An 11,179-nucleotide genomic window follows, 5' to 3' on the forward strand; every position below is an offset into this window, starting at 1 on the left:
ATTCCTGGAGAAGTGCGTATGAATGTGGAACTGGAATCACATGGGACGACGGACCCACACGCGCGCTGTATGAATTCGCCGCGGGTCAATGTACAACGTGGCAGGCAGGGCAGCCGGTAGTTGGGGCCGTCGCTTCCACGAAGACGACAACAACGCACGGCAATTTGCTCGTTGCAGAAGAGGCCAACTTGGCAGAACAAACGGAGGGCGCATCTTGCGTGGGATGATGATGCGGACTAGGATCGAAGGCGAGTGTTCTCTCTGGTTTAACTCGGCGATGCCCAGTCTTGCGACCGCTTCAGAGCTTTGACTTGGACAGAGCCAGCCAAGGCAGCCGGAGCGAGGAGCCGATAAATACGCGCGCCCGCGCCCGCGCCCGGTCAGGCATCTTAGCTTAGCGCTTGTTTAGTTCGTGAAATTTGGATTTTGGGCTACTGTAGCACCTTCGTTTTTATTTGGCAAATGGTGTCCAAACATTGACTAATTAGGCTTAAAACGTTCGTCTCGTAATTTTCCACCAAACTGTGCAATTAGTTTTTCTTTTCGTCTACATTTAATGCTCCATGCACGAACCGCAAACATTCGATGTGATAGGTACTGTAGCAACTTTTTGGATTTTGGGGTCCAACTAAACTAAACAAGGGCTTAGCCTTGTTTGTTACATTACAGCCGCAAGAGGGGAGAGAGCACTTCCAACGCCGGAAGAAAGGACAGCGCGCCGGGGAGAAGAAGGAAGGAGGGGAACGAACGAACATGGGGAAGGGCGTCCTGGAAGTGCACCTCGTCGACGCCAAGGGCCTCTCCGGCAACGATTTCTTAGGTGCGTGTTGTGTTGCGCGCGCGTGAATTGCGTTCAGTGGCGTGTGTTGTTGGTTGTTCATCCGTGGAGTACTCTTCATCATCCGGTGTCCTGACGTTGAGTTGCGCGTCGCGTCGCCGCTGTGCTCCTGCAGGGAAGATTGACCCCTACGTGATCGTGCAGTACCGGAGCCAGGAGCGCAAGAGCAGCGTCGCCCGAGGTCAGTGCTAGCGCACCTCTTCTCTTCTTGTATTCCGATCCTATCAGGGTTCCGATCTGGTGATCTCCCCTAACTGAACCCTGACATCTATCTGTGCGTGTATATCCCGATTGTTCCCCCGCAGACCAAGGGAGGAACCCGTGCTGGAACGAGGTGTTCAAGTTCCAGATCAACTCCGCCGCGGCCAACGCGCAGCACAAGCTCATCCTCCGCATCATGGACCACGACAACTTCTCCAGCGACGACTTCGTCGGCGAGGCGACGTGAGTGCCTGCCTTGCCTACCCGAATGAGCTGACCAGTTGTCAGTTGACCTGCAACTGCAACCGCAACCGCACCCGCGGTCGAGTAAACAACTGAACTGACCGTGGGATTTCTCTCGTTCTCCCTCCGCGCTATCGCAGGATCGACGTGACGGACATCGTCAGCCTGGGCGCGGAGCGCGGCACGTACCACCTCAACGCGGCCAAGCACAACGTGGTGCTCGCCGACAAGACGTACCAGGGCGAGATCAAGGTCGGCATCACCTTCACCGCCACCCAGGTACGGCATTTGTTTCGCGTGTCATGCCCATGGATGCCACTTGCCAGCGTATTGGAGGCTTGGAGCAAATGCATGCGTACCACCGCTGGGTTTCTCTTGACACGTCAATCTAATCGGATGTCTGTCGACGCCGGATTTCAGGTTCAGGAAGATGGAGGAGCAATTGGAGGGTGGAGGCACGGTAGCTTTAATCAGTGAAAGGCGGCGAAGGCCGTGGTGAAGTCTCAAGTTCTTTGGTTGCTAGTAGCTTGGAAGTGTTTCGGTTGAATGTATAGTTTTGTTTATCTCCACGAGCACATCTGTAATTCTGTATTGAAGACTGGTTAAAATCGTCAGACCCGTATGACTTCTAAGACACCATGAATTTAGCAATTGTTGATAGACCGATTCTTTTTCTGTGGTGCATGCTATGTAAGTAGGCTAGCAGCTGTGCTCCCCACCAGACTCACGTCGCCTCGCCGACCTGGCAACCCCTTTGCACGCTGCTAGCCTTGCGTCTGCAGTTTGCTGCTGGCTGGCTGCTGCTGCCAGGTTGGTGACGACGGTGCAAAGGGGCGAGCAGGAGTGGAAGTTGGGCGAAAGCCTCCAGCGAGTCAGTGGTCGAGTCCAAGAACACAATAGAGAAAGCAGGTCTCCGACGAAGTTGGCTCCAAAGCCGACTTTCTAGCTTTAATCTTATTGCTATTAACTTTTATAATAACATTTTAGTTTCTCAGCACACCAAAAGCCAGAAAAGCTCCCCTCAACATACTTTTCATTTTTTTTTTTGTAAATTTTCTCAGAAACCAGCTTCCTAGCTTTTCGAAAGCACTTCAGTTGTTTGTTTCAGTTTCTGGCTGATAGAAACCAGGAAAAAAAAACCTGAAAGCATATACTCCTCATGCATTAATATAGCTAGCTAGACTTTTTCAACAGACTAATAAGAAGAATACTATAAAGATCTAAATTAACCTTCGTTCAGCATTGCCTGCCAAATTTAAAAAGAAACATACAAGCAGCCCAATTAAAAAGGAAACATGTATGCGTGAGCATGGTAGAGATGAGGGGGTATTTTTCAGTCCAATGCTCATAGCACCCTGCACTCTAGAAACATCTGGCCATCCCTAATAAAGTGCTGAATAATAGAACAACCCCTATAGTGTCCAAACTAGTATATTACAATTAAATACTTGGGGAAATATAAGGAAACGTTATTAGTATTATTACTATTCTATACATCGAGTATCTACCTCAGTGGTTCAGATATAGCAGAAATGGTGCAAGAAATGAATGTGCCAACACCATCGGTGGTACCAAATTCATGAATAACAATGCTTCATGCATGTTCAGCTATACAGAATTCCCAGTTATCAGCACTTGGAACCTTGTTCGCCACAAAGAGAACCTACCTCAAAAGAATCTTACAGTCAGATTGTATTATCAATGATGTCCATCTATGCTTTCATCATTCCGTCCTCGAAATGGAATGAGTTATGGTACCAAGAGTTGACCCTAGCACTTCACCATTTGTAGCCATGCTACGCAAAGTCACTAACTTGACCAAAGAGTTGACGGACATGGTCTCGCTGAGAAATCAGCAGACATTTTCCATGGCAACAAATCGCCTATACGACTTCCACAAAAATGAACAGCAGTAAACGGCAAGGAACAGAAAACCGCAAAAATTGCGTCTCTCATCTCAGTTCCATGTAGTACCTGCTGAGTGCTCTAAGATTGAAGTGCGAGGAGTGAGCTTCGCATGCATTGACTCAGAATCCATGGTGTCCTCTATAACCTCTCTGCCTGATAAGATATTGCCACATGCATTTACTCAGAATCCTCTGTGTCCTCTACAACCTCTCTGACTGTTAAGATATCATCACGTGGATGAGCTGTTTCCACAGTAACACTAACTTCATCTCCCACTTTCCCACGTGAAATTGTCGTTGTAACTTGTATCCCAACCTGTAAGTGGCATTAGCTATCAGCATTGGAAGAACGATACTCATGACAGGAAAATGAAAAACAAACGGAGACAGGCTACAGCTATTCGCTCTGATTCACAACACAACCAGCAGAACTAATAGCTCGGTTAACCATCGCTGTAAGTAAAAATCATAGTTTTCCTAGAACTGTCCAGAAGCTCTCGAACTCAAGAGCATCCAAGGTGATCCTAGGACTCCAACTGGAAGAGGTTAACCAACCTCCCCCACTGACCATCCATTGGCTATCTTTATTATTGGTTCTAATGGGAGAAGGGTGTCATTTGCTTCTCTTTAGCCAGTTTCAAAAAGTTTGGCTAGAATTACTTGCTTAAGTAGTTACCAAAAACTATGAAGTGCAAAATCCATACAATCAGAATCAGAATCAGACTGAAGTAAACAATGGCAGTAGTGGTTCAATTATGTACAATGGCAGAATCTGACTGACTACCACTAACAGGTATAGCATGTCCTTTTCCCCCTATTTCACAGCATGTGTTTTTGGTCACCACATTCAGAAGGTAGAACCAAGTTTTTCTTATTTAAAATGGGGAAGGAATCAATTTGGTTCGTACGCGCTACAAATTTGCAAGAAACCAGTCAGCAACAAAGTTCTTGGAATTAAAGAAAAGACCACAAATCGACCAGAAGTGGCATACATCATCTGGGATCAGCCAGACTGGTAAACCCAGAGCAATTTAGGACAACGGTTATTTGGACCATATACTGCTCCAAATACTATATTGGTGAAGGCAAAAAATAGTTTTATATGAAAACCTGAAACAGCAAGTAAAAACTTATCATAAGGAGAACGTCAGTTCACCTCCACCAAAAGCAAAGCTCCCATACGATCCTTGATAAACTTCAGAATCAGTGCTCTGTACTTTCTCCCCTTTGGTTGTCGCCTCAAGTATTCCAACAGCCAGTACCGCAAGCTGTTGCTATGAAGCCTCCTAGCTACTTTAACATGCATGCTCGCAATAAATGTCATTCCTTCTAGATCACCAGCTGAATATGGTGGAGAATCACCTCTAAGAAAAGCTTTTACCTACAATTTAGTTCCCCATAATATTTGAAATTAAGTCAAACTGTTGATATATTCTTTGGATCAAGGTACAATGATTAAATAATGAATTTGATGACACTATCAGAAAGCTGGAGACATCAAAGTAAAAATGCACAATTTCCAAATTTCTTGCATGCTAGAAAACTTTTCCTGATTTATAAGCATATTTACCTGATAATGAGCTAGCAGATCAACATATCTTCGAATAGGAGAGGTGAACTGCACATAACCAGGAATACCAAGTACACCATGTGGTACAGGTTTTTGAAAATCCATTTCTGCAGCACGGAGCACACTGATATTGGCAAAGCTCCTTGCAGGCCCCTCAGGTAGATGAGAGAACACTGACACTGCTGTGTTGGACTGGGGGTGGCCTCTATATGGCAAAGGGAGGTTGTTGTCAGAACCAAAAGCAGCCACTGCCTCGCCACAAAGTATCATCATTTCAGATACAAGCTGCATTGCTGGATTGGCTTGATCTTCAACATATAGATTGATATTTGGTTCAGGATCATCAGGATCTGACACCTTGATACGTGGCTCTATCATCGCAGTGTCTATTGAACCCTGCAGGATTATAAGTTAACTTTAGGGGAAACAAAATGCAGCAAGTGGTTTCCAGAAATACAAACTTTTGACAAAAGTGGCATTACAGGCTGAAGTGAGAACCAAAATAAGAAAATAAATACTGCTGATGGACAATGGAAAATATCCAGCAAATTTTAGGAATCTACTTTCTAATATACCTTATTGTCAGCTGGTGAAATGTGTAAGAGTAAAATTTGGTTTGTTTTCCCCAAGAAACATGCAGGGGATTGTCCAAACAGCATCTACGTCATGTTAAAGTGTTATTGTTCCCAGATTTATAAGTACATTGAGTGGTGCTTTCATTTGCATGCCATAAGTGACCTGTGCAATGATGCATTATAGATCAGTAGAAAAGCCGATTTTGCACATACCTGGCTATGACGCCACTGTGCACGAATGGAAGCAGCTTCTTGAAGAATCCTTAGTTCTTCCTCTTCTTCCAGGTTCATGTAAAGCAATTCAGTTGCACTCTCATATGACAACATATAGGTAGGTTTGATGATTGAATTCTCTAGAGTATATTCTGCAATACTATTCACAGCACAAATGGAATGTGGAATGTCAATGAATGTGATACACTCTTAAGAAATTCCTTTTAAAAAACAAAGAAAAGTCAATCTCACGGGAAACAAGAAAGAAAAGAACTGACTCAGAAATCAGCGAGGGGAGGGGTTGTTATGTGGAAAATTACCTTCCATCTGGGTTTAAAATAACAGATACGGTTACAGATTTGCATTCTTTACCCTGCTGCAAGCTCATAGCATTCATGGCAAGCCTCTCTGGGAACATCGGAATGGTAGCAGTTGGTAGAAAGATTGAGGTTCCTCTGTGCATTGCCTCCCTGTCGACAAGAGACATGGTTTTGTAACAAATACCAAATGCAGTGATAGAAAGGATAGAACAGAAGATCAGCAATGACCTATCAATGATGCTACGAGGTTTGACCAAGCATGTTGGGTCAGCAACATGTATCCAGACCTTTATCCTACCATCAGGAAGCCTAGTTGCGCTCAATGCATCATCAAGCTGAGTCAGCAAGAATTCCAAATGTTTAATAGATTTATTGGTGGTAACTAACAATTCATTCTCTGTGGAAAGATGCTATGGTGGAAGAAATAAAAGCATACTTCATCAGCCTCATCCACATCAATGGCATACACTTTCAAAATTGAAAGATCCTTCCTGATATGCTGAAAAGATAAAATATCGAAATGAGGAAATGTATGTGTGCGTATATATAGTGGAAGCATCCAGTAGTAACTAACTATACCATGTCTGCATCAGGGCTGTCCACCAGAAGCTCCTCTGCAGCTGACAAAACTTCATCCGTGTACCTTATACAGACATCGTACCTGAAAAGGTCGAGATTGACATGCACAGGGAAGTATCCAACATTTATAAGGAGCTTTAGAGCAGCTGATGATGTCCTCGTGAATCCCATAGCTTTGAGAATCTTCCACCACATAAAAGGCCAATTTCACCAACATCAAAAGATGGAAAACTTAACAACTCCGTTCAATAAAGAATGGTATTACCTTTGTCCAGAAAAGAATGCAATTCTAGGTGCATTCTTGGTTAAAGTGCCCAAAGTTTGACCAAATGTATAGGTAAAATTATTAATACTTTTGATGCCAAAATATTATGAAAATATATCTCATGACAAATCATGCTTATTTAGTATTATAACTATTTATACTCTTTTTTATATATAGTTAGCCAAACTTGGGATATTTTAACTTGTTATTGTGCTAGAATTGCATTCTTTTTTGGACGGAGGGAGTATAAATTAAAAATTGTTTAGACTACAGACTTTTATGAACAAATTAATACTCATTAAGATAATTTTATTATAAATTAGGTTTCTCGTTTCTGGACATTCAACAGACCATCGTATTGTAAGCAAATTGAATACTTAAATACGATATTGAGTATGGTAAAAAAAAAAAGATAGTGGGACCTGATGTATTACATTTCCTGCTAGTCTTCTTTGTTCGTCGTCACATGCATCAACTGCATATGCTTGAAGAGCCTCAATTTTTTGCTTGACTTTTTCTTCCACCAACCATGAAGTTTTAGGAGGCTTGGACTCCACAGGCAATTCTTTGGCAGACTTGAGTAAGTGGACAAATTCTTCCAGTTCCTTCTCAGCTGCCTCTTTAGCAAGCTTCCGTCGTAGGAGTTCCTCTACCTACTACCAGATAAAAGAAAATAAGTCTACCAACCAATGCAACAATGCAGACATTAAGCAATAAGAGTAATTTAAGGAAATCTGCGGTCATTAAATATACATGTCAAAATATGTATGTAAAGAAACATGCCAGATTGCAATATTGGACGTTACATAGTAGACAGCACTCAATTGTGAAGCCAGATGAATAAGATGAAAACAAATATATGGCCTTGAAATATGTTTCTTCTAGGAAGAATTAGAGTTAATATAGAATTGACTGCACTACAGGTGGCCCCACGGACATAAAACTCAAGTTATCACAAGATCAACTAGACGCAGCCCCTTGAGATGATGCTACAATAAAAAGATGTGCCATCTTACTTGCCAAAATCATCTGAAATATTAACATGATGTTAGTCACACGTATATTTAGAAAATATACCTGAGCAGGTGAACGAGGTTGGTACATGGAGTAATCTCTGCTCTCTACCTTGACAAAATATACTACGTCCCTTGACAACAAGAGATGTGCACAGTAGCTTTCCAGAGACTCCTTGGTACCATACACTATCTGAGGACATCACAAGAACCAAATATGAGTAGGAAAGGAAAAAATTAGGAAATCAGAAAAAATTGGAGAACCTCTGACCTCTGCAAATTCCTCAACTGTTATTGATTTATCCTTCTCAGACAGCTCCATCCAAGCACATTCCAAAACAGTTGGGTCCTGTTCATAGATAATATGATCATCCTGAAGCACATTATACACATGTACATCTCATGCAGAAGTACTTACCAAAAGATCTTGCGTTTTCTCAAGAAACTCATCTATTCTTGAATAGTCAAAATTCATGATGCCAGGTACAACATATGTAACCTGCTGGGGCTTTATCGAAGACAAGATACCATTCTGTACAAAAGTAAAAGTCGTGTCAGTAGAGAATCCATAAGAACAACAATAATACATGTATGTTCAGGTATATATTAACTAAACTGGATAGTCTACTGGACAAGTTATAGCTATCCATTCAAAAAGGACCTGATCAGTCACCATCCAGTTTTTCTTTCCATCAGGCCTTTCAACAACAGCAAGCAAAGATCTCACAGAATCTTTCTGAAATTCAAGCAGCAATCCTTTCTGTAATGTTCTCTTGTCTATCTTATTGTCAGGCAATTCCTTTGTGCCCTGCAATCCTATCCTGAAGTAGAATAAGAAATTCTAACAGTAAGTTTCAGTGAGCTTTTATTGTTAGAAGAAATGAAATAGTGATAACAAATTTTAATAGCCATATGAATCATTTCAGAAATTACGATAAACATCTTGCAGAATGAAAGTAACAACAACAACAACAACATAGCCTTTCAGTCCCAAGCAAGTTGGGGTAGGCTAGAGTTGGAACCCACCAAGAGTCCCAAGTCACGGTTCAGGCACTTCAATTGCAGAATGAAAGTAAGAAGAGGAGAAAACACCATGTCATGGGCAGCATCATGGTATATTACCCACATAAAATGTCAGTGATATTGGATTGCTGAAGCCCTTCTAGTGGAGAGTTTCGTAATGTTGTTTCCAAGAATGCCATGTCAGATAGAATGCAATGAAATATGGATGAAACAACCACCCTCAATGTATGGTTTCATTCTATTGTTACATACTCATTTAGAGTTAGAAGCCGAGCCAAGAGAGATTCATCTACGTTAAACTCAATTATTCTCTCTCTTCTAAAAACATTGCCATGACATTAGAAATGCTTATGTGGCAACCTATTAAATACAGATGAAACTTAGATAAAACTCCCGCTGAGACTGGCTAAATTACCTCATTTTAAGCCCAGCTACTGACATACATCGTTACATGCTTTCTGGATTCTGTCATGGACATAATTATAGAAATGATAATGCCCATTGCATAATTTTTTGAAGTAAACCCAAGACTAGTCCCATTATGATGCAATAGTTGACCACAAGTTTCTCATGGACCAACAGACGGCGGGAAATCAGAGTGCGCAGCCACTCATAATGCAAAAGGTCAAATGCCCTGACAGAAATTCAGGGGTTCAGACATTGCCCTACCAAAGTTAATTCAGCTGTTTCAGTGTTCAAATAAAGCACTGACAGTTCGATAAGCTATGTATCTAGAAAAGCCAAAACATCTTATAATTTGGGATAGAAGAAGTAGTTCAGTGGAATTCAGTACGCAGCGTCACAAGCACCCGCATACATGCAGCTCAAGCAATGCACTGGCTCCAGATATAGTACCAGCGATATACGGAGAGTTTTAAGTGTGCAGGGAGAATTACTTTGCCGAGACCCGGACGCGCCGGCGGGAGCGGAGCTCGTCCAGAACGGAGTCCACGATACTATGCGCCAGGCGGCTCCGGCAGCCGCCATGGAGGCCAGAGGAGCACCCTCCAGCGAAAGCGGCGGCTGGGCGGACGGCGCGTCGGAGGGGGTGGAGACGGAAGAAGGCGAGCGCCGCCGAGGAGCAGCCGCCCGCTGCCCGCGCCGCCATGGGCGAGGGCCCCATGGACCCGCTACGAATGGCAGTTGGGGGGGGTAGGCCGGTAGGGTTTAGTTCACCGGCCACGCAATCTCCGCCTCTCGGGTGAGGTTTTGGCTGGCGATAAGAGACGACGAGCTCCCGCGGCCGCGAGTGGAAAGGCGACGATGAAGTGGGGGATGAGTCACTTCCATCTGACGCGAATTACTGACATGTGGGTCCGATTGCTTATGGGGCCGTCATGTCGGAAACCCACGACAGAGAGAGAAGTGTCCTGGCGTCCTGCGACTCGGCTATTTCTACGTGGGCCTTAAGGATGGTTTTTTACATGGACCTGATGCTTGGAGTCGCGTGGCCTTTCCTATCCGCTCGTGTTTGGGCTTAGCGGGAAGCGGCCATATATGGTTCGTAACTCCGTATCTCGTGAAGGGCCTGCACAAGGAGTGGTTATGTATTTTTCAACAAAGAGAATGAGAGATAATGGCACGAGACTACCTTAACTTTGGTTAGATAAAACTGCGGTTGTGAGATGTTGTGTGATTTCTACATTTTTGCATAGCAATGTATGAGTATTTAAGTAGTAAAAAAAAACCCCCAATGTCTGCGTCTATCGCACGCGTTTCAGGCGATGGTCTGACAGTGGGAGAGTGTTAAACTGTTAAGAGTAAAATGCACCCTAGGTCCTTAAACTTTTAGGGCACTCCCATCTGGATCCTCAAACTAAAAAAGTGACTATCTAGGTCCCTCATCTATTGCCGCCGTGCACAAGAGGTCCAAAACCAGCCACACAAGCACCAACATCCGACGTGGCACGCCATGATGGCAGCTGAACACTGGGGCCCAGTGTTCAGCTGCCACCGTGGCGTGCCACATCGGATGTTGGTGCTTGCGTGGCTGGTTTTGGACCTCTGATGCACGACAGCAATAGATGAGGGACCTAGATAGTCGTTTTTTTAGTTTGAGGACCCAGATGAGAATTCCCTAAAAGTTTAAGGACCTAGGGAACAAGTTATCTAGGTAGCGTGCTCGTACGTTGCTACGGGATAACTTGTTCCCTAGGTCCTTAAACTTTTAGGGAATTCTCATCTGGGTCCTCAAACTAAAAAAAATGACTATCTAGGTCCCTCATCTATTGCTGCCGTGCACCAGAGGTTCAAAACCAGCCACGCAAGCACCAACATCCGATGTGGCACGCCACGGTGGCAGCTGAACACTGGGCCCCAGTGTTCAGCTGCCATCATGGCGTGCCACATCGGATGTTGGTGCTTGTGTGGCTGGTTTTGGACCTCTTGTGCACGGCGGCAATAGATGAGGGACCTGGATAGTCACTTTTTTA

The 11,179-nt window shown here is 43.8% G+C and overlaps 2 protein-coding genes across 2 annotated transcripts; one reads left to right on the forward strand and one right to left on the reverse strand.

Annotated features, from left to right (window-relative positions):
* Nucleotides 1–643: 643 nt before the first annotated feature.
* LOC136456804 (elicitor-responsive protein 1-like) lies at nucleotides 644–1,896 on the forward strand. The gene is made up of 5 exons (XM_066456789.1): nucleotides 644–820; nucleotides 954–1,019; nucleotides 1,144–1,282; nucleotides 1,423–1,561; nucleotides 1,703–1,896. The coding sequence occupies exons 1-5, from the start codon at nucleotides 754–756 to the stop codon at nucleotides 1,757–1,759; spliced, it is 468 nt and encodes a 155-aa protein (XP_066312886.1). The 5' UTR covers nucleotides 644–753; the 3' UTR covers nucleotides 1,760–1,896.
* An 801-nt stretch (nucleotides 1,897–2,697) lies between these two features.
* On the reverse strand, nucleotides 2,698–10,027 carry LOC136456805 (ribonuclease II, chloroplastic/mitochondrial). The gene is made up of 14 exons (XM_066456790.1): nucleotides 9,644–10,027; nucleotides 8,386–8,545; nucleotides 8,143–8,256; nucleotides 7,996–8,073; nucleotides 7,789–7,917; nucleotides 7,146–7,364; nucleotides 6,447–6,629; nucleotides 6,304–6,366; nucleotides 6,096–6,202; nucleotides 5,868–6,017; nucleotides 5,548–5,707; nucleotides 4,760–5,155; nucleotides 4,346–4,570; nucleotides 2,698–3,505 (listed from the first exon to the last, which is right to left on the reverse strand). Exons 1-14 carry the CDS (start codon nucleotides 9,868–9,870, stop codon nucleotides 3,368–3,370), a joined length of 2,349 nt encoding a protein of 782 aa, XP_066312887.1. The 5' UTR covers nucleotides 9,871–10,027; the 3' UTR covers nucleotides 2,698–3,367.
* Nucleotides 10,028–11,179: the final 1,152 nt, after the last annotated feature.

This window comes from Miscanthus floridulus, chromosome 6, assembly GCF_019320115.1.
Source record: "Miscanthus floridulus cultivar M001 chromosome 6, ASM1932011v1, whole genome shotgun sequence".
NCBI classification, from domain to species: domain Eukaryota; kingdom Viridiplantae; phylum Streptophyta; class Magnoliopsida; order Poales; family Poaceae; genus Miscanthus; species Miscanthus floridulus.